This window comes from Sitodiplosis mosellana, unplaced genomic scaffold (genome assembly GCF_009176505.1).
Source record: "Sitodiplosis mosellana isolate CC-2019 unplaced genomic scaffold, AAFC_SMos_1.0 Smas_scaffold_11, whole genome shotgun sequence".
In the NCBI taxonomy this organism is placed as follows: Eukaryota; Metazoa; Arthropoda; class Insecta; order Diptera; family Cecidomyiidae; genus Sitodiplosis; species Sitodiplosis mosellana.
In genome coordinates, this window is record NW_022595253.1 from 2,693,645 (window position 1) to 2,718,380 (window position 24,736).

Genomic DNA, 24,736 nt, shown 5'->3' on the forward strand with positions numbered 1-24,736 from the left:
TACACATAGTACTTCCCAAGGCAGGGAATGTCATCCCATGACATTCTCTACTGGTGGAGGAGTGGTATGTGAATAATGTTTTCTATGTTCATTGTTCAGTCTTCAAGTTCAAGTTCATTCAAAGCAGAAATATTTAAAAAAAAACAAATTTTAGTGTCTTCTATCCCGTAACCATATTAAACCACCAACTGCGTATGTGCGTAACTGCGAATAAGAACAGACAAAAAATGTAAACAGAAAAAAGAAGAAAATTTCATTGGGCACAACAACAACAACAACCATTTCATTATAATCATGTGTATACTAGAAAACAATGCAGTATGAGAAATACTCATTGAGTATGGCATATTGCATGACATGTAAATAAAAAGAAAAAAAATGAAGCAAAAGCAAGGGTACTTAATCAGAAATTCTATCAATAGAACGTGGAAATGCGTCAAGAACACTTGACTCCATGCCTTCATGAATGAAGCAAATTAAAGTGACTACTTTTCGTTCTTTTCATTCCATCGTTAGTACGTTTTCACTTGACGCAAAGCAACAGCGAGTCGACCGAAGAACGAAACACTAATATGGAAAACAAAGCAAGTCACTAAGAGACGTGCGCACGCGTATGCTCTTTCAGGATAATAATAATGAGAACATACGACATTACACAAATATCTCTAACGAAATTGCATGATAAATATAAATAATTATTACTGGAATAGAAAACATATACGACGAAAAAAAAAGAGTAAAAATAGCGACGACGGGGCAACGGCAGCAAAAACTAAACTCGTTACATTTTATTGGCATTTATATTCACATGTACACAAACTGGAAGAAGAAAAATGTAACACGCACACGTACACCAATCGTCTAATGAAAAATAAATAAAATGAATATGAATACTTTGCGTAAATATATTCAAAATTTATGTGTTCACAACTCAAAATTCCGCCACTACTGAGACATAGAAAAACGAGTCGCCAAGAATGGAAAAGTGGATAACGGGGAGACCAAGTAATAGAACGTACGTCGCGAAAATTTGTTATATATCGAATGAATAAGACGAAAACCAAACTCACTTACAAACAACAACATCAGAGAAAAAGAACGAAAAAAAAAATATAAATTACTATGTAAATTTATAAACTGTGGAGTGGCTCAAACGTACGAAAAAGAAACAGCAGGCTAGAAATTAACGATTAAACACTAAAAATCAGCCACTGTGAGCAGAGAGAGAGAGAGAGAGATCAACACATCAACCATAATTTCTCGTCAAACGAGAAACGTGTAGTTTTTGTTTGGGTAATTTTCATTTCATAAGTTTTTTTTATTATTATTGTTGTTCACTGCTTTGTATATTATTAATTAAAATTATGGCCGCGAGAGAGTGAGTGAGTGAGTGAGTCGATGCGAGCGAGCAATGAACGGTTGTTTACAAAAACTTCCTGCACCCGGTATGGTACATATACACACAGCAAACAAACGCGTGTGAACGCAAAAAAGCAACGATTAATTGCTGAATATGTGAGCATCGAAATTTTATTTAATGTTCTTCGGCATCGGTTGTGTATGTGTGCGCGCGAGAGGACAGACTCGTTATGTGTACACATTTACATGCGCTGAAATTGTAATTAATGATAACAGTGAGAAAAAAAATTTACTACCGATTCTTACGTTATTGTTTTTTTCACTCACTCTCTCTCCCACTATGTCTCTCGCCTCCCCCACTGACTCTTTTACCATCTCTTTCGCTCTTAATGTGTCTATAAAAAAATTAGCAATCCTTTTAATCGGCTCAACCAAATGACTCACACGCATAAAAACTCAATCTGATAAGTATATATGAATTCCAACGGTCGTGCATTAATCGAACAACTACACGAAAAGAGTGGATTTAATTTGTGCGAAATAAAAAAAAAGACCAAACCACTAACGGAATTCAATGTGACATATAAACGAGACGGCAAAATTCTGCATAAAATTCCAATAAACGAGCAATTAAATTTGAATATGTAAGCCCCGTTTCTAAATCACATTGGCTCTAATCATAACATAATAAAGTTGAATGGCTCCAAAACGGCTCAATGCCAAACTCAGCCGCGCCAATTGTTTTTAAACAATTATGCACTTTTCTATTTCTTGGATCGCATGACTTTTTCTTCATACTCAGAACAATAAGAAAAAAAAAACTAAACTGAATTTGCTAATTTTGCCTGAAATGCAAACAAAAAATGAATGAAAACTACTGTGACACACATTATTAACGAATTCATTTAATTGACCCATTTTCAATAATTGTTACTCGATTTTCGTTAGACAGAAATAGAACAAGAAGAGAAAATCGAAACTTTTTAAGCTGATTTGTTACATTTATAGAAGATGAAAAATGAAGTGCGACGAGACAAACGATTCGATAAACAAAATGAATGGAATTTTATGGAATTAGTCTTAAACGTTTTTATTTGTATGAAGAAAAAAAGAAAAAGAAAATGAAACTGAAACTGAATTGTATTGTGTATAAGCTCAGAATTACATCTGACTAATAAAATATTCAATAGCCGTAACCATTATGACAAGTATAGAATGAATGAAACAAACATCAAGAAAACAAACAGTAAATGTATGGTAAACAGTATACTATTCAATAAATCTGAATAAAAATAACAATTAATTATATGTTAGAGACAAAGTTTTATTGTGCGTGGTTTTATTCGTTGAACTTTGAAATATGGGACTTTTTTTCATGAAAGAGATTTTTTTTTTGCGTGAGAAATGCGGAAATGCTAATTTCAAAGCTGTTCCGTTATTGTGACGGTCATTGAATGTGAGAATGCTTTCAGACATGGGTGTTGATTTCGAGCTGAAGATTGATGAAACGTCATAACTTTTTAAATGGTAAGTAGAAAGAACATTTTGGCCTAATTTTTGGTTCAATTCACTAGGCCAGTCTGAAACCTTTAGTCTTCCGCGGCAGCCGAATACAGAAATTAGCTTTTGTTCCATTTGAATCGAGAGAGAGAGAGAGAGAAAGAATGTTAGGTCGAAGTAAATGGATGCAAGCAATTGGTTTTCGTTCGTTGAACGCCACAAATGGCCAAACGAACGAAAAAAGACTGTAAATATTTATTATTATTGCTGTACGGATAAAATATTGTCGATGGGTTTTATTTACGTGACCAATTGCAAAGCATCTGGATGAGTATTGTATGGAGGAGAGCGAGTCAAAGCCAAAACATGTAAGCGTTCATACCATGTTTTACGTCTCAAAATATATTCGCTCCTGTCTCATTCACCATATATTCTCATAAACTGTGAAAAAATTCCGGGGAACATGACGAGAGATAAATGCAGAGAGGGAGAGAAGAGTGAGAGGAAGAAAGAAGAAAAGCTTTTGCAATGATGATGTGAGGCAAAATGATGAAGAGAGACGGAACAACAGCGCAAAACGAAAGATGTGCGGAAACGAAAACCGTCGGCGCACTGACGATAAAACGATGAAATGATTTTCTTTATATTCCATTGGATGATGTTAACAGATCCAAATGGTAGACAGTACAGCTAATAGGATCTATAAAATCATTTATATAAATCTTTCTATAGCCGAAAAACAATAGTACCATTGGCCGTAAATAAGACATTTGATTCACCTGAGTTCGTTTGTTTTTCGGTTTTCGGAAACCTGTGGCTAAATTATGGCCATGGCACGTGCATCACGGCATGTGTGTGTGTGTGTGTGTGTGTGTTAGACTGCTTCAAAAAAAAGTTGTATCTCATCTGAAAAGTCCGGCCAGTTTCGAAAAATATACCTCAAAAAAATAGGTTTTGTCCAAAAAAAACGACATGGGTACCATAGAAATTGATAGAAAAATGTTAAAAATGCCGAAAAATTGCCATTTTTTTGGTCATTTCACACTGTAACTGGCCCAGAATGCCTTTTCAAGGGCTAATGTCATGGTAAAAGTTGTAGATATTGACGAGCCAGACAAAACCCCATCATCAGTTTTTGCCGAAAATTGGCTGAAAAAATGATTTAAGTCGAAATGTTGCGATATGATTTGGCTTCCGAAAACTCTGTCATCAAAATTTTGATGTGGGGCTTGCTTCACCAATTTCTATGGTACCCATGTCGTTTTTTTGGACAAAACCTATTTTTTTGAGGTATATTTTTCGAAACTGGCCGGACTTTTCAGATGAGGGACAACTCTTTTTTTTTGAAGCAGTCTAGTGTGTGTGTTGCTATTTTTTCGAGCGAGAAAAATATTCACCACAACAGTACACACAGACACACAATACAATACGTATTAATTGTTCGTCCTTGTTCATTTCATGTGCTTTCGACTCTCTATGTAAGTATTGCGTTTGATTTCGAAGAAAATCGAAAATGTTTTTTTTTCATCATTTTCGCTTGCTTTTGTTTAGTCTTTGCTGCCAGAGAAGTATATATGCTGCATAGAATATTTGAAATATTTTTCAGCTTTGTGGAAATGATAAATGGTAAATTCCTTTGTTCAATGTTGCTTTGAAAATGTGTGGGTTGATGTGTGTGGGAGACGAGCGTGAATCTTGAAGTTGATCAAAATTTTAAAGATAAGATACATCTTGTCGGTTGCAATATTGTGTTGAATTCCATATTCTGTATTGCGGTGATTGATGTTGATGGCTGTAATAATAATAGCCGACGAATGACGCACAAAACAAAGCACGATAAATGCATCTCGCTAGGATGCAGATATAGAAGCGAAAGCATCATGCGTCAGCATCGGTTGATCCGATTTCGTTTTTAATTTAAAATTTAAATGAAGGAAACGTTGCAGACAGCTTCAAATCACATTGAAGGATGAGGGATAGAGTGAGCAAGAGTGAAGTTCGGTGAAAGAGAGTTAGAGTTGGTACTGGTGATGGTGCAGGAGCAGGAGCAGAGAGAAATCCATGCAACTCACACATCCGGGGGAAACTAAATTGAATTTCCAATTCGCGCGAACATTTGGTGGGAAAATTGAAAATCGCATTACATTCCACAGGAATATCAATGTGTAAGTACAGAGTACACAACAAACTATGTGGCGTTTTCATCATTCGGAAGATATATTTGTGTGTCGTATTCAATACGATAAATTCCCCTTGTCACACACAAACGTTCCATTAAAAAACACCAACAAAAAACATCCCAACCGAACAAAGATCGTTGTTGTTGTTCGCTCTCTCTCTCTTGCTCTGGTTCATTGTTTTTTGTTCTGCGGTGGTTGTGCATTTGCAACAGTTGGCATTGTTTCACATTGTATATATGCTGTGCATATCATCCGATGGCGAATAAAAACTCGATGAAACAACAAGCGGAAAGGGAAAAATGATAAACCAAATGATGGATGCTTGAATATAATAATACAAACAACGTGCCAACTGAGCTACCACCATTGCACCACATTGCACATGACATATATGGTTCTCGGGACCATTGGAACGCAAAAAAGAGGTGAGTGAGAGGGAGAGAGAGAGAGAGAGCAAGAATTCCAAAGCGATTTGGGTAGGAGTTGTAGTTGTGTGTACGAGCATCGAAGTAACCATGAACCTACAGGAGGTATAAATTTCATTCGTAAATGGAGCAAATGCCATTTATTCATGAGCATGACGTTTCGAATGCCGCAAAAAGGATTTTATTATTTCACTTTTATATGGATTTTTATTTGAATGTAAGCGTGTGTGTGTGTGTGTGTGTGTGTGAGAATGTGGGAAAGAGAGTGTTTGAACGCGCGATGGTATTTTATGAGTCTTCTATAGCGAAGGTAAAGGGATTGGTGCTTATGTCACTGTCGAACACCTCCTTGTATCCAAGTTAATGCCACACCGTCACCGGCTGCATAGTGAATGCACAGCACACAGAAAGAGAAGAAAAAAAAATTGCAACAACATGAATCCCAACATTTATTCGTTAATTAAAATGTATCATGTTGTACCTGGATCCTCGTTTCCCCGGCCTGTCTCTCTCTCTTTCTCTCTATTATTTTTCTAGATTCGTTCGCAATTTTTCATTCAGTTCGGCCAAAACAAACGAACCAATTATAGATTGTGTTCTATTGTTTGGATTTACTTATGTAAGCGAACCGCAAACACAATCATACGCTCCAGCTGGGCATACTCTCTCTACTGTGCTCCATTCAAAAACGGATTTTTTGTCAATTATTCGTTGTGCCATCGTATGCATAGCACACGATCGTGGATGCATATAACGGCCATTTACAGTATTTTATCACTTTTATGCCATTCACGCGCTCATCAGTAGTCTTTCTATGCATCGTAGCTCGACTCACACTGTTCACCATTCGACGCTGCATGAATGTAATTATCAGCAGACACTCGCTCACATTCACACTAACACACAAGACGCTGACAGCAATTATCGTTGCGTATCGTATGAAAATTTTAATCGGCCAATTAATAATTTCGAACAGGATCCAAGAAATATGGATAGAACATTCCATCGAAGCACAAAACCATTATTTCCCATCGACATTTCATATGTACGTTGCACGCACGCAAAATGACCAACAATGAATGCGAGAGAACACAATCTGTTGAGGTAGAAGGAGAAAGAGAAAGGAAGAGAGTAGGTAACACCTAATTGGAATGTTTGATCGATATTTGACTTCTTTGATACAAAACCCAGCTAGCATTCTGTGTGATATGAAAGATAAGCTTGGAGAATATAAGATTGGTTCATCATGTCGATGAAAAAGCCATCATCGCTTCAAGAGGAGATAATATAATATCATCATGGCATTTTCTTCGAAATAATCGAGTTTTGATACTACACAAATCAAGCACGAAAACACATTCGAATTTCAAAATTTGATACGAAAATGGTTCATTGCATTTTTTCCTTTGGTGTGTCGTCCTAAACTGGCTGTTTGAAATTTGATACCAACTAGAAATAGTTGATGCGATAATTGTTTCCTTCAACTCAAATACAATTTAGAAAATGTAATGGATGTTAACTGATGGATATTTTTAAATATTCAAGAAAGAACGTTAGCGTGGATTTTTTTCGATTGCTAATTTTAATTGTCGACGGTAGCGATCGATAGAAGTTCTACTTTTTAAGTGGATCCAAAGTTAATTTCGTTCGGAATTTTGCTACTTGCCGTAAATGTGATTGTACCTACCCTTGTCAGCCTGCCCATCAATTTAACTCACTGTGCGTCCTCTTTTATAAATAAATATAAACGACAGCAGAAAAAAAAGAAGGAAAAAAACTGCTTACGCCAATTAGCGTTAATCAATTTATTGATTGGATAGATCAAAGCGATAGCCACATTGTGTTAATCAGATAAATGGAATGTTTTAAGTCGTTAAAAATGACACGTGAATTAAATCAGCTATAAAACGGTTATTGCTCAGATTTCTATCTAATTATATAAATACCATGGACTGGGTACATTATTATGAATTCCGGTTTAAATTAATTTCATAATACCAAATATCAGTGAGTTTCTGTTTTTTTATGATTGTTTTCTCACCATTCACACTAATTAGAGTTGGTTTATTTTCGGTATATTCGGCGCGGTATCTGAAAATAAATCGATATTGATTATTTGATGAGCATTCGAACAATATGCAATTTAGCGCTAAAAATGGAAATCATTGTACTCATTGTTTCGATGAAATGGAAACGCAATCGCTTATGGAGAAAATGAGCTCTAGTTGTGTGTTTGTCGCTGCTGGATATCTCATTCGTACTGTGCCCTACGCAATTGCATATGGCATACGATGCGATGCAACCAAGTGCAAAATGAACGCAATTGTCCAACCAAGGTGCAGTGGTTAAGTGTTATGGCGAACTACGATGAAAATGAAATCCGAACTGCTTACATAATGGATGCCATGACCGAGGCTTTTGATAAAGTTAAACAGGGTGGAAAATGCCCTTACGAAGAATTACATGCTTTATTTATATTATTATTAAAAAGGTGGTTTTGGATGTGCCAGTGCATAAGCTGTCAGGATCAAAAAATAATTATCCCAAGTGCTCATCCCCTCGCTCTTCATTTCCCTTTTTCTCCCATTTTCTTTGTATCAGCCTCTCTCTTCCACTCACTCACTCCCACATGTGTCGCTCGCAACTTCTATCGCAGACCCTATCATATGTGTCGCTAAATTCAATTCCATGTGAAACAATGGAGAAAAGCAATTTTTGCTTTAGAATAACTTGTTATTGAAACAATTTGATTGACAAAAAGGCAATCATTTTCAGTTTGGTCGATTGTTCATGAGCTGCGGAAAAAGCACGAGTAACATGTTCATCAATTGAGATTATGAGTTAAAATAAGTTGTATATATCATTATGTGCTTTATCGTTAATCGAAGCTCATGGTTATTTGGACAAAGTGCGGCAATGTGACAAAAACGAACAGCCAGCGGGAAAGAGAGAGAGAGAGAGAAGGAGCGGGCTAGAAAAAGAGATAGAGGTTGGTTTCCGCTATGAAATGATAAAAACGCCAAAAAAGAGATTTGATATGTTTCCATGGTTCGTATAATGGTTTGACGCCTTTTTTTTCGATCTTTTTACATTGTATGTTTGTATACAAATGTTTCGTGTGCGGAAGAAGAGCTGGAGCGATTCATTTCGAAATGAATGCGTGTGCTTTTCCAAATTCGCGTGCGCGGCCGAACATTTAACCTATTTAACAACGTTTATCAATCAATTTCCGGCCAGTTAAACCGCAAAGAGAATGAAAATACACATTCGAAACCAGCCGAATCGAACACAAACAACAACGACAACCCACAGAAAAAAACGGGCCGCACGTAGCTGAAAGAGGAAAGGCAATCGCAGCTTCAAAAACACACACCAAAATGAAATTATATGGAGGAAAAAAAATTTCCATCAAAAACATTGGATGAGATTCGAATGGCGGCGATAGTGGCATGAAGTGATTATATGTACTTGAATTCAATAAATTTCCATCACTCAGTCATCGACGTGCTGCATGCATAATCGTTGGAGAAAATAATCAGCTGCGCCGAAATGAACGATGGCAAACGAAAAAAAAAAACAGCAAACGCTGACATTTTCTAGGGTGTGAAATTTCAATATTTAATTGGCAAAATTAAATTTCAAAAGCGTTTGCATAAAAATGAAGTGCATTGTTACAAGTGACGGTAAAAACATTGCGCGCTCAAACCATCGCAATCATTTGGCACTATCGACAAATTGCGCAGCATTGATTTTTTGATTTCATTCAAATATTGCCGCGCATTAGCTGGATAAAAATGATTCTATGTTACTGATTGGATCGATTAGGCGCGCACCAAAAAATGAATCGATCCACGCTCCGGACAAATTCGTCGATAATAAATTATGGTCGTTCTCCTTTTATTGCTGCTGATGGTGCCATTGAGCATTTTTTGAAGAAAAAAATTATTGGAAACGATTTTAAAGCTTTAAACACGAATTAATTTAATTGGCCTGATTCGAATTTGGGATTGCTGTTTTCCGCGCGTTACTACTGAAAAATAGTACTTTCGCGTGCATAAAAACAAGAAAAACAAAACCGCCTGCATATGAAGTGGTTCTATGCGATGGTTCTTTCAAGTACTAACTTTTATTCATTCATTTCAATGTGAGGAGAGAAAAAAGTTGTTGCCCTCATTTGCCACCATCGTTGAATAATAATTTCCGGCGGCAAAAACATGAATCAACAAACTCAATTTCACCCTGTTGGTGAGGTGCAATTTTCATACGTATTCGAAATGGGAATCATCATGTGTTGGCCACAGCTGGTGATTTTGGCAGATTTGCCGGATAGAGACAAATAAAATGTATGCGCTTAATACACAGCAAAAAAGGATGAAACTTCCGAACAAGTTTAGCTTTATTGGTACGTTATTATTCATCATTCGTTATGGATTTGGTGCGAAACCAGCTTTCCTCTCGATGCGTTACAGTTGTGTGGGTTTTTGTGTTTATTGCCCGTGACTCACGTAAAACGATTGAAATGCATATATGTGTAAAACGACGCGCACGATAGCCACGCAAAATTCTAATCAATGAACATAAATATCTCGGGCAAAAACATCAATCGATCACAATTTTATGGCAAACATAAAGCTTTTAACTGACGTTTAACGCGCGCGGCAGGGTGGACAACTTTTTTCTCTTCATCCACCTTTTTTCAGTTATTGTTGTTTTTTTTTTGTTCACCAGCGGTGAGCATTTGATGCTCAATTATTGTTTTGGTGCCCTTATTTCACATTTACACACTTGTTGTGCGTGTGTTGTGCACAACCTACGCTGATATTTTTTTTATGCAAATGTGGGATTTGCGTCAAAATGAGACGGAATTTGAAGAGTACGTTGAATGTGAACGGATTCATTAGAAACACACTTTTTGCTGGTGAATGCGTCATTACATGGAAACCTCATTGTTTTCACTTCCATTTACTTACAATTAGATTTTCATCTGAAATTGTTATTGCAAGCTCCCAAATTAAAATGTTTCGCATTCGCTGCAGGGGGAAATGGCGTTCAAAAATGATAGCATAAATCAAGTGATATAAATGAAGCTTATTGTAATTAAATAATACTTAATCGGCCACGTATTTCATTGCACATTAAATTTTGCTGTGGAAATAATTGGTGTTATTGGCAAAATAAAAAGGGCAAACAGACAAAACGAACTGAAGCCCACGCTGACGGTTTATTTTCAATCAAGAAAACACAGTGGCGACGGTTCAACTGGTGTGTTGGTCTTGCCATCTCTTCACTGCTCTCACTCTCTTCCTCTTTCAATGCGGACGTTGTTCCGTTTACGACAACATAAAAATTAATGAATTACATTGGGTGCATGGCATGAAGGAGGCTGGTAGGTCCATTTATGTTGTGTGATATGTTGTCTGGTCGTTTTGTATTGAGTCGTTGCTGTTTTCAATTACAGTGCCAATTTGTATCGGCAATCGTAAAACAATCTGCGAGCAATGGCCGAGAATAAAAGTTAAACAAAGACACACAGCATTGAATAGTCGAGCAAAATGGAGACCAAACAAGAGAATGAAAGTGTGGAAGCAAACAAGGCGCTCGTATTTTATACAGAGAGAATAATCATATCGTTATTCTGTTTATGAATGGCAAACGGCACAACGGAATGAGGCACGTAAAAGCGATGAATAACAGAAATGATTTTCTCATAATTACAGCGAAAAAAAGATGGAGAAAACGATGGAATGAAAGCATGGAACGATGTTGTTGTTGGGACAATTGCTGCAGATTTAACATAAAACATTTCACGCATCAGCTATCTTCAGGCAACCATAAAAATCAATTCGAGATATTCGAGTCGATTTAATGATCGAGATAGAGGGAGTCCATTTGACTCCGTAAAATGTTAGTTTTCGAACTTGTCATGTGAGAGGGACTTTCTATCGAATTCTCGCAGAGGGGACGAAAAATTGCGAATTCCAAGTGAAAAACTTCAGTGTTCTATTGTTCGATTTCAAGATGCGTAGAATAAAACTCAAAAGGATTCACGGATGAATCAGCAAAATAATCATCCTCAAACAATAATAACGTAGCTAAAAAGGACTATCCACAAAATAATGCGTGAAAGAGAAAGAAAATGTTTGGACACAAGAAGCAACGTAAAAAAACTAAAAGAAGACAAGAAATTTTGGACGTGATGCAATAAATGCTCAAGTTCAAGGTATGGGCCTGTCTTACATTTATTTATCGCTTCGATATCGTTTCACTTGGCCATGTGCCCGGAAAGAAGCAGAAGCAGTTTTCTATTCGCATGTCCCAACTGATAGATTGTAATCAAAAACCAAGTGCTCACATCATCATTGTTATTGTTCACGATGTAAAACTACTAGCACACAGTCACAGATGGTGAGAGAACAGGCGCAGTGTGTGTGAGGGAGACAGAGAGAGAAAGAAAGAGAGAGAGAGAGGGCGATTGAAAGAAGAGCACACGACTCGATCCAATACTTACGGTTCAACACATGGCCACTGGCAAACACAATGGCTCATTATTTTCGTTGGGCTTAACATCGTTATTAAAGCATTGTACAGTGGCCCGTTTGCTTATTGGGCATGATTCAGTTTTTTGTTGTGTCGCTCGATATAATAGCCAATTTACGACAACAAGATTTATAAAATCAACATCAACCATCGAGCCAATGATATCCATCTGTGTGTGCTTCCCACTTTTAGCAGTACTCTCTCTATAGCACTTGAGTTGTTTATGAACATTAAACCATCTTTTGTGTCAGTCAGTCAGCCAGCCGGGTTTTCTTCGTCTGTGTGTGTGTGTGTGTGCTATATTTCAGAATATTTTCCAGGTCACAATGAGTACAGGTTTCCACTTTTAATTTTCGTGTTATTTGTTATTTCCTCAAGAGAAAAATAAAGCGATACACTGCTTAAATACAGTTATTTTAGAATGGCTCAAATAGTTGCATTTGGAAAACGTCTATTTAATGGGCTGGCAGCAGGTAATTTACGGGCATTAAAGCGACACATAGAGGATAAAAGTGAATTTCAGATGTTTACGGAGTAAAATGTGCGCACTCATCGTCATCGTCAAAGCACTCACCTTCCTTAGAAGCTTACCTATTCCATATTCTTCGTCGTTGAATAATTAAACAAGCGTAAGTAAGACAGCAAATGAAAATGTTAAGAATATGCCATGTTATTTTGTTTAGAAATGCATTTATTTACTAATTTTTTTCGTATTTTGTTCTTCGTTTCTGTTTTTCTTTTTGTTTTTACTCTAATATATGTAGTAGATTTCATAGAGATTTAGAATTTTTTTTCACTTTTTTCCATTAAAATAAATGATTTCTGCATTTTTAAACGAGATTATATGTGTTTATCCTTATATTTAATTCCTTCTATTCATGATAAAGCCATCAAATACACAATTTTAAGGCCATGTTTTATTGTTAAAGCAGAGACACGATTAATGATAATATAAATGCACTTAAAACCATGTTATCTCTTTGAATAATGGGACTGAAGACGAGACAAAAAAAAAATTCAACAGATTTTTAGAATGTCGAACAGAGAATCGTCTTGATTTTCTACCAATTGATTCTGTGGCTGGAATTTTTAATTGAATCGGCTTGAAATACAATAATAAAAAAGGAAGAGAACGATAAGATTGCGAATGTTCACAAAATTCTACCACACTAGCACGTAATATCCGCTAAAAACTATCGTAATTGAATCTTAAAAGTTCAAATGTTGAAGGAATTAAGAACGGGAAAAATGGGGAAAAAACGGCAAATGAAAAGTGCACTCGCACACAGTATATTCGCTACACTCACTCTCAGTTCATTTGCAACGATGTACTAGGAAAATGTGGAGCAGAATCGACACACGAATCAGACGAAATCGATTTATTGTACGTGTAATGATTACTATCCGATGTGAATATACAGTATACACCCAAAGCGACTAGAATCAGTGCAACCGAAGCACCAAACATTCAATTCGTTCGCACCAACGACGACGCATCGCGTTCAATCGATGAAGCAGTAGCAACAGTAGTAGTAGCAGCAGCAACGTCACCGGTGCATTGACCCAACCTGTGTATGCACCCAGTGGCCATATTAACATCATAATCATTGCCTTTCACTTATATATTTACAGCGTTTGTTTTTATTTCTCTCTCTTTTTCGCCGTCCACCTACGACATTATTCTTGATAGCGCACATCTCAACATGTTTCGTCGTTTCCATCAAATTGAATTCGTATGTGCATCGTTGCGATGGAATGTTTCAACCACCCAAACCACTTGACTTGATTTTCAAACAAACGTAATTGATTCGTGTGCATTATTTTTGACCAGCGTCAAACTACACATTTTAACATGGAATCTGTGTCGTGGGAGAGATGAAATGCATACGAAATTCTGCGAAATGGAATTAAATGCTGTTTTGTGTGTGTGTGTGTGTATGCATTACAAGGAACATGCACCGTGTGCGCTAAATGTGATCGTTGTAAATGATCAGAAACAAGAGTTCAACAGTCTTATTAGCCATTAGTTCTCCTTCTCTCTCACTCTGTGTGTGAATGTGTTTTTCTTTCATTTGAATTTTTGCGACGTGGTTTTTATTACCGTATTTTTTTCCGTGTGTCTCGTTGGAGACAGGCAAAATATAGCATTTCATACGCATATTGAACATAAATTTCTAGAATGGAGAAAAAATAGCAGCAGCACACACACACATACATGAATATCAAAAGACAGCAAATGAAATTGGAATGCTGATAGCGACATGTGTGCTTACATTTATTTGAGTTTTTACCCAACTTATGCAGCCAGACACACGAATGAACGAAACGAAACGCAACGCAACGAAAAAAAAAAACGAACTGGAAAAATTGCTGGAATAAAATAGAATGATAACACAAATAATAAAAAGTGGAAACAAAGTGGAAACATTTTTAAATTGTTTGAAATGGCATTGTATTTTTGATGCTATATTTTTCGTTTTGAATGTGATGTTTTTCTCTCTCCATTTTTCATACTGCGCTGCATATTTGCTAAATACATAAGAACAATGGCGCACAATTTTATCGTTTGACTGGTTGATATCTAATGAGATCGAAACAAAGCGACAAAAACACATACTCCACCATTCATGAGTCATTGACGATGCTGCCGCTCCTGTTCTCACAATAAACCAACTCAATTGGTTTACGGTTGGTGTTTTTGTCTCAGATTCTGCTGTTTTTTTTTTTTTCTATGAAAAAATTGTGTACGGAGTTTAGTTGTGATAAAAAGTCTTGTTTTTCAGACACACACATAGAAAGGGAATCGGTATCTAAACGCGAACAATAATTTCCGGTTTGTTGAAATGAATGAATGAGCAAATGCGAAATGAAACGAGCGACAAGCAAGGAAAAAATCCGGCGTTTGTATTCGATACGCTTGACAATTTTCAATTTTATGTTAAAATGCACTATGTATACAGCTAAATGCTTGAAATGTTCTATTTTCCTTCAATTTCCCTATTAATTTTCCTATAATATAAAAACCAATCACAACGCAGCAAAATACAGCATCCAACATTATCCATACACGCTCTTACTCGGATCCTCACGCTAAAAATGTATCTACAAAGTTTCTTTCTCTTTTTTTTCTCTATATATTTTGTCGACTAACAACATATAGACGCGTTGCATTAGACTTTGAACAGAAAAAAAAAAATCAACCTTAAACTCTATCTTTTTTCTCTGGCATGCATCGCATCCAGCGCAACGAAATACATTTACGATTCGGTTATTTTTGACTACTTTTTTCGCCCCTTATTTTTTCGCTTCTTTCGTTTGCCGGCACCGGTGCCAGTTAAGCTGATGCTGTCACTTTTGCTGCTCGTTTCGGTGGGCGATGTTGGCATCGATGGAATTTCCTCATGAATTGAAATCGAACTTTCTTCCTCCCCTTCGGCGTCGTTTGTACTCGCAATTTGGTCGGCTTCAGGCCTCGTCGTGTCATCCGTTCCCGAAGGTTGCACATTCAATTCGGCCAACAGTTTTTCTTTCAATTTTTCATCGCGTTCATTGCGTACGATTGCTTGCTGTTGTGAGGTGCACGCATCCATTTCATCGCCAGCCATCAAAAAATTTGGGTTTTTGTAAATAAAGTCATCATCGATAATGTTGGCATTTTTTATGTCGTCGTTATTGCCGCTATCGCTTGCCACCGTGTCGACAATATTAAGCTGTGCGATAACAGCAGCAGCCTCGGCAGCGGCAGCAGCAGCAGCAGCAACAGCAGCAGCGTTGCCATTCTCTTCCGTTGCCGTTGCTTGATTCGACGGGCTAATGGGTACGACTGATTTATCATCATCGCTGCTATCATGTCTTAATGGCTCATTTGCATCGTCATCAGTATCATTCTGTTCGCTATCACTATCTTCGACCTCGGATATGCTCTGTGAAAAGCTCAACCGTACCCGTTCGTTTTTGACTAATTCCTGCAGCACATTTTTCATTTTGTCGCTCAACGACAATTCACTGGCCGTTTTGTATACGTCAAGCGAATCGTAGTTCATCACCTCAGCCACGTTACCGTCATCGTTTGTCGGATCAAACGATGGATATGAGCCATCATCATTTGAACCACCGACTGCTATCGTATTTGCATAACCTTGACCGGATATCAACGGATTCACCACTTCGACAATTGTTTGCATCGTACTTTCCGCCGCATCGATCACATTCGACGGCTGATGATGCTGAACGGCTGTCAAAAATGATCCACCACCGCCCGATCCGCTTTGTCCCTCGCCAACGTTTGCATTGTCTTCGGTGGCCAAATGCAATCGTACCACACTCTCGTTGTTATTGTTGCTTGCATTCGAACGAACGGTTATAATTGATGAGTTCTCATCATCGGACGGTGAAATTGTCGTATCGGGCAATTTGGCTGCCATAAGCTGTTCCTCTGTGAGAGTAGCATTTGTGATTGGATCCTTAAGCTCCAACGTAATTATCTTCTCCTGACAGGTTTCGACCTAAGGAAAAAAAAAATACACCATGATTGAAAGCGGTTATTATCGTATTTTCTTTTCATTCCTCAATCAAAACAACATCAAACGGTGCTCATGTTTCTTCGTGTGGTTTTTTTTGTTCTCTACTTCTACTATAAATAATATTGAATGACGAAATACACGAAAACACAAGAAACGAACCAAAAATGTGTTTAAAGTCCTTTTGTGCGAATACAACATCAACAACGGCAACAAAATAATATACAATAATTGTGCTGAACATGCTATGTGTAGTGCGGGTGGAAGAACAACAAAAGAATAAAGAAACACAAGCAACATATAATACATATATATCATAGAAGGAGTGACAAGAAGCACAAAATCGAATCGCACTCTTTGTAAAGAGGAATGAAACGACAGCAACAACCTGCGAACAATCAACAAGGATCTTCTTTTCGGCCGTTAAAATAGAATAATCTCGCGTGCTGAGTGTTTGTATCTGTGCATGTGAACTTTTTCACAAATCAGCCGTATTGTTGGCACCAAAGCTCAACACGGAAACACGATAACAAGTGACAACAAATAAACAACAAAGCGAATGAAGAAGAAGAAAAACCCGAAGAAGCGAAGAGAAATGATGAAAAGGAGCCCAGAAATCGAGTGAAAGAAATATGTTTGTCAACGAAATGATGAAAAAAGCTGCAAACGGCAAAAAAAAGAAAATGACAATATAAATCTCGTTCCGACACCGCCACCCGATTACACTTTCTCTCACTTTCTTGCCATATACGCAGCAGTGTTGTAGTGATAGTAGTGCATGAACGGAAAATCGATAAATAAAGCATTGCCACACAAAAATCAGCCAAATATTCAGTCGAACAAAAACAAAATGTAAGACTCTTAGATCACCTCCATAATACCCAATGAAAATTCGTTCCACACACACAAACACAACTTTACTAACGATGAGTTGTTTTTTTCCTCTCTTCATCTCCTTCTCTCTTCATTATTCCTCAACAACCAAAACACGTTGCTTCTATTGAAATCAGGTGCTAATGCTGTTTTATCTTGCCACAAAATTTCAGTGACTGAAGAAGCATTTGGGAAAAGAGAGGTACGAGAGAGTGAAGAAAAACTTGTGAAATAAGTTGAGCGCTGTTTTTGCAATGCAACGGCGACGAAAATAAAGTTTTGTAGAAAAATGGAAAGCGACAATTCGAATCGTTGGAATCTGAGCAAGTTTTTGTGATGACACAAATAAAGTTGGTCTCTCCCGCCATATTTGTATATTTCATAATATTGTATCTTTGTGGTGTGCGCGCAACGGGTTTGTTCGTATAAAGAAAACGAACACAAAAAAGCAGCCACCCACAACAGGCGACTTTGTGAAAGTCTCTTCCATTTTGTCGTGTTTCAATGATGAAGTGCCGTAAAACTAATTCATAAGCACTCAGTCGGTGACATCTCACTCTCCCTCTTGCTCGTCCTCATTCTCATTCTCATTCTCACACACCCCAAGTGGTGGCTCAATTTTCAGTTGAATTTTGTTTTGAATAGTAATCTCGGTGATTGCTGTTGTCCAGAATAATCAAAATTTCGGATATACACAGCTGAATCGCCATAATAATGACGAAAAAGCATTTGAAAGCGACGCTAATTTGTCGCCGGTGTTGAAAATCAACCTAAACTTGAAGTACCATTTATTGTGCTGAAGATGTAATTTCAGACTGGCTTCTATGCGCGCGTCTCATACCACACCAAAATCTTTAATGGTTTACTCAACATCCGAGAAAATTAATATTTTCATGGCAAAAGTGACACTCAAAATAGGGGAAAAAAAGCTTCATTAAGACGTGGAATTACAATTCAGTAACACTATCATTTGAAGACGAATAATCTCACCTGAGTCTAACAACTCAAACATGGAAATGCCGGAATTATTTATACATTCAGTGCATATCATCAAGTGCGTTCCATGACAATCCACTGCTAACATTTCGTCGGCTTTGTACTGTGCGACACAGGAATTAGGAGCGAGAGCGAGAGAGAGGCATACAGAACTAAAGGGAAGAAGAGATACGAAAGAAGAAAAAAATCGGTGTAAAGCAGAGAGAGAGAGAGTACGAGAAATCTAATGCGAATTTTCAGCGAAAATACATGTTAAACTCGCACTGTTACAACAAAAATATTATTTCGGCTCAACATGTTCTTTTTCCTCTTATTCTCCTGAAAATCCCTCAGAAATGTGTTATTCAAATTGAAATTCGTGATAAAAGTGATACTTTTTGCTTTTTTGTCATCGTCGTCGACTGTTTGATGTCGAGTGTCGCTTTCAAAGAGCAATAAATATGTACGATTATCGGCTTCCAACATGAGCATATTTCAATCCATTCGCACATCGGATAATTTTCCTCTATTTCTATCCCACTCTCACTCCCAACAAGTATCTGCTCAAATTGCAAAAATGTTGCGAGAATTGTTAGATATTGAAAACTGTTCTGTCGCTTCGATATCATCTCTTTCTCTGTACATTTCCCATATATGAATATTCGAAATGCGACTGAATTTCCTATTTCTTTTCTCTAAGAATCAACAGAATTTTCTTGGTTATTCGAAACTTCATGTCTCCACACCACCGCCCAACAATGATGATATAGTATATATTCTCTCAATAGCGCATATGAGAAAACGCATCAAAAAGGAAAATCAACAATATTCGTCGATAAAATTGATTGAGAATTCAAAAGCAAAGTCAACGGCAAACTATGGGAAATCATAATTTATATTCACGTTTGCATTGATAAGAAGCGATCTAAATATATATGCATAGAATATTTGTACGAAGATGACGGAGAGATTCATTGTGCGACATATACACATGACAACCCTGCTGATATTCCTGTTCTGTGTCAATAGAAATATCATAGTCGTTTTTTATTATCATCATTATCATTATTTATTACTCTATTTTTGCCGTTTTTCCATCGATGCATTTGCATTGAAATATCCAGCTTGCATTTTATCTTTCACTTCGCAATCAACGTGTGTGTGTGACACACGGTGTGTGTGTCTTTTTCATAGATACATTTACACATGCAACGAAATCGATTCATGAATGCACAAAGTCAACAGTATTCAACGAGGTAAACTTTTTGAACAAACAATAACAACATCAATTTTTTGTTATCGCTTTCTCTATCACTTTCCATTCGCATTCAAAGTTCAACAATCAACTCGAATTCAAATAGGTTACTTGTTTTTTTTCTTCACTTGAATGCACTGTGCACTGTGCAATCACTATTTCTTTTCGGTGTACGGAGAAATTGGATTTGAATGAAGAACGAGACAAGGGAGAAATGGCACTGGGAATTGATTACCAAATCGATTTATTGAAATGCTTAAAAAATGCCGAATCAAAGTATACCATTCATCTCTTCTAAATGCCATTTTTACTTTGGCATTTCTTTAGAATGACACACAATTACCATCAAATAATTAAGCTCGTTGATGCGGTTAGACATCGAAATCATTCAACATTTTCTTTGGCATAAAGTTGCATTTCGACAAGAAAACCATCTCGATCATTCCAAATTGATTCAAATAAATCCGGTGGTTGCATTGCAACGATTCGAAATTTTTTCGCACGCTTTGGTAAACAGATGTTGAAAGCAGATTTTATGCATGATTGCTTTAAATCATACGTTTTCAATCCTTTAAGATCGATGCATTGAAAAAGTCTTCAAACCAAAAAACCTCACATTCCAACGGTAAACATGGGAGAATCAGAAATAACCACCCTCGAATAGTGAGATTGTGATCTTTATCTCGAGTCTTTAGCTGTGTATATTCTTCGTGAATGCAGGTGGTAGTGCAAGCATTTGTTGTACTATTCGAATTTGTTCTTCGTCTAAGAGGTTTTGCTGCTCAATCGATAATGTTTTCATTCACTTTGTTCAGAGAATTAATCAAGGATGAATGCACCAATACGAAATTCCACAAAAGCTTTTGACAATATCAGTAGGATGTTTAAGTTTAAAATGTATACTCTGAACGCAGCACGAAACTATTTTGGCTAATTAATTAGTGAGAGAAATTTGGAAACACAGTTCGAGTTAATTATTTCGATTCGTAGCATTTGCGCTGAAATAATGAATTAAAAAAGCGACGATTACAACAAAAAAAAATATTCATTTTGCTGAGCCAAAATTTTATTACTTGTATTCAATTTCGAATTAACATTGTGCATTCATTTTGGAAAGAGATCGAATTTAGATTTGTTGAACGGCCGGGTGATTCTTCATCGTCAAAGCCTCAATGGTGATCTTCATGGTGTACCTCTGCATACAAAGAGCGAACTCGATGATACGCTTGATCGAGAGCGAGTGGAGAGCAGAATGCCGAACCTATCAACGCCAAAACGAGTCCGATGGAAAAAACAAATCCGTAGAATTTCATTTTGATTTCTTTCAACTGAATGATTGGTTGCAACAAACTAATTTGGCTCTTGTTTACAAGTCATATTTCATACATTTCTTCTAAATTCTCTTTAGAAAAATTATGATTGTAATCATAATTGTCAACTGCGACCAATTGATTGAATATGGGAAATGCAATTTCGCATACTTTTATTCGACTAAAATTATATTTTCATGCCAATTAACAGGCATCATTCTTGGAAATAAATTAATGGTTTAATGTGAAAAAAAAAATTGTGTCAAACATGAAAAATAATTCAGTACGCTAATTTAGTTGAAATTCTAATTTTTCCATTGAAATAACTACTGAAGTGGTAAAAAGTGAAACGGAATCACATGAAATTTACATGAGGCAAAAACGTTTTTGAATGGCATGTGTGAATTGATTATTATTGTTTTTTTGCTCGATGTTGGATCATGGCTTGCATACACACTACACACTCATGGAAGAAAATCGTGGATTTGTGATACTTTGTTTTAGTATAATAGTTATTCCACCCACATTGTTGATGCCAAACAACAGAATTTAGTTAATTTTTCAGATTAATTCATATTAATATGAAAATTGAGACGAAATAAAAACTAAAAAAAACTTGACTGTGAAGATTTCTTCGCGTTTATTGGCTTTTGAGATTGAAGCCTTTCCCAAGCAGAATATTACAGCTTATTTTAGAGACAAAATAGTGCCAGCAGTTGTAAAAATGAAGCAGTTACAAAACGAGCAATACATTTTGCAAATCTGAAATCTGGCCCAATCACCCGAAATCTCGTTGTAGAACTTGAAATGAACAGTTTTGTAATTGCCTTTGAAAAAATCCATGATTGAAGTGGATTTAGAAAAAAAAAACACGTTTTGTTGATGCGCGATTACAGCGCACTTTCCACTTCTATAGAATAATTCCATATACCTATTTACCATTTTAAAGTTATTAACCAATAAAAATTGTTAATAAAAAATGTTCAAGATTTTGAATTTGTGCTGATTTATTTTTTATTGAAAAGTGGCTTTATATCTGTGCTTTAAAATATTCGTAACTAACGTTGTGCTGATTAAAATAACAAATGTGAATGTAAAAGTATGAAAATCAGATCAAAAGCAGCCAGTAGGTCAGGTGTGATTCTTCATCGTTAAAGTCTCAGTGGTGTTGGTGTCCGTGCTGTGCATGTGCACCTGCATGCAAAGCGCGAGCTCAATAATGGACTTCAGCATGATGAGGAGGGAGCACTGTATGCTGTTTCCATTACTGCTAAGACGATTCCGATGACGAATACAAGTCCGAAGGATTTTATTTTGACTTCTGTTGACTCTAACAACACTGCTTGTCAATTTTGAACTGATTCTGATTTCGTTCTTTTCAAAAGCTTTATTTATATGCATTTCAATTAGAGTAAATTTCTAGCCATGTCTAATTGATTTAATCACACTTTCAACAAATCGGCCGATATGGGAAAAATGTAAGTAAAAATATACCAATGCCACTTTGAATACGGTTAAAAGCTTTCCACTAATTCAGAGATGGAGTATATCTATATCAATTTGTTGTATTTACTGTACTCCGTACAGAAGGGTATATATAGTATATATATTATATACCATTATACATTGATATTACATTTGTGGTAAACGATGAACCATCTCTGCACTATTTAGATTAATCTTGGACTGTTGATGTTGAAATCGACAAATGTGTCATCCAATTAGAACCAATTAAAACGGTTTTTTTTTAAAAATGCAGTTCTAATTTTGCTAACGACTTCATGACGTGGAGAGAAGAGATTGATTGCACAACGTTATTGATGAAAAATCAATTACGTTTTCGAATTCATGTTTTTATTGAACTTTAACTCTCAGTCTTACTAAATTTTTTATATGGAATATTCATTCTGATAATTTTGGTACATAGTAATGAAAAACTAAATATCGAAATAAGCTCGTATTTCTCTTGAGCAGTACAGCACATTATACTGCTGTCATTCTGACACAAACTGTAATGCGTACTATACGAGCTTCATTTTTTACGGTTTTAATGAAAGTCTTTAAATCCTCACAAAAATCATCGTAATTTTTCCAAGTATCGACGCCCATGTTTTCGTTTTTTCATCCTCATCGAAGTTTCGCAAAAACTGAACAGGCAATTGGTTATACAGTAAATGGGTCAGATTAAATTACTGACTATAACCTATCCATTTCAATGGATATGCCAATTTGCGAAATTGATAAACAAAGCATGATCGTGAACAAACATGTATCAAGTGACATGCGGAATGTAATCTGCGATGAAGTGAGATGGAACGAAGCATTTGCTTGAAAATGAAAAAAAAAAATCCGAAGCGACGGACGAGAATGTTCGATGTTTTCACTTTCGGTGCTGATTTTTCCATGTTGAATGGAGCACGTTGCCGAAAATGCGATATGGTGTTCGATGCGAAATGATGTTTAGTATGGAAAAATGTCAAGCAAAATGTCCTATCGCAGGGAAGAAAAGAGTTTCGATGCATGTGCTTGTGCATGCACTATTTCGCACACTTGTTCGCTCTTGGTCATACACATTTCCAGCATTTTTATCTACATGACATAAATGCGAACGACATAAATGCATATATATATGCACTGAGGCATCAATTTTCAATGATGATTCCCCGCTACTAACAATCTCATCTTTACATGCACAAAAGTGCATCATTTCAAGTAGAAATTGGACAACGAAATCGCATTTTTTCCCTCTGATGTGTCATTTTCGATCTTGGCCCAATTTTCGAAGGGAAAAAATTGGACTTATCCGATTTTCCTCTTGAACAAAACTTAGCATACGATTGACGTATGCGAAATCGCACATACAATTGAAACCTCTATTTCATGCGACACATGCTCGACGATGTGATATTTCGTGCGATAGCGACGGCACATTCAGCAGAATAAGTGTAATGTAAGCTTGTGCACGATTTTCCATGGTGAACGGTTAATCAAATATATACATTTTGTGTGGATTTTTTTCTACATGTAGTTGGAAATGGTTTTGTAAACCGTTTTTTTGTAAATCTTGTTTCTCATCAAAAGATTTCTTTGGAATTGAAATTTAGTTAAGTATACTCAATGAAGCAGCGGACTTGTCGGCACACTCGTAGATTTAGCATTTCACTTGCTTTGGCGATTCGTGAGTTGCCGAAGCATCATATATGCAGTGTACTCGATATTTAACGTGAAAACCTATATTCGGTACATCGAAGTTGGCCGAGGTATGATTTCGTTTGCGCGTCGCATAAGCAATTTACTTGCGATATAACGTGAATCCCTATATACTATATATCCCAAGTGAATTGCTTACGCGCTACGCGCAAACAAAATCATACCTCGGCCAACTTCGATGTAGCAGATATAGGTTTTCACGTTAAATAACGTGTGCACTGCATATATGATGCTTCGGCAACTTACGAATCGCCAAAGCAAGTGAAATGCTAAATCCACGAGTGTGCCGACAAGTCCGCTGCTTCATTGAGTAGTAATGGTTTCGCTTTCGTATCGGAACTCAGCTGAGGAATAATCCGATGGGCTTGATAGATCCGTTGTTTCATTACAAGCTGTTAGTGCCATGAATGAAATGACGTTTTCAGGGTAAAATAACTCATTTTGGTTTGGTTTGGTTGCGTGGGCTTAAGATTGCCCGATGCGTGTGCACCAAACCGTATGAAAATATGTTAAAACGAAGACGCAACACGAGCGTCTGATTTCATTGGAACCAAAGTCAATTGGATTAGGTGCAAGGAGAAGTCAATACCAT

At 36.6% G+C, this 24,736-nt stretch overlaps 1 protein-coding gene across 24 annotated transcripts in view; it reads right to left on the reverse strand.

Annotated features, from left to right (window-relative positions):
• Positions 1–7,239: 7,239 nt before the first annotated feature.
• The window catches only part of LOC129567299 (protein lap4-like), a 122,864-nt gene continuing 105,367 nt past the window's right edge, over positions 7,240–24,736 (reverse strand). For 20 of the 24 annotated variants that reach the window (XM_055444034.1, XM_055444037.1, XM_055444030.1 and 17 more), the window contains one exon: positions 12,675–16,506. In XM_055444034.1, coding sequence (XP_055300009.1) covers positions 15,280–16,506 — 1,227 coding nt within the window. In that variant the 3' untranslated portion in view covers positions 12,675–15,279. Of the gene's footprint in view, positions 7,556–12,674; positions 16,507–20,438; positions 20,886–24,736 lie in introns of those variants that run through there. The other 4 variants (XM_055444047.1, XM_055444045.1, XM_055444044.1 and 1 more) reach the window with 2 other exon arrangements.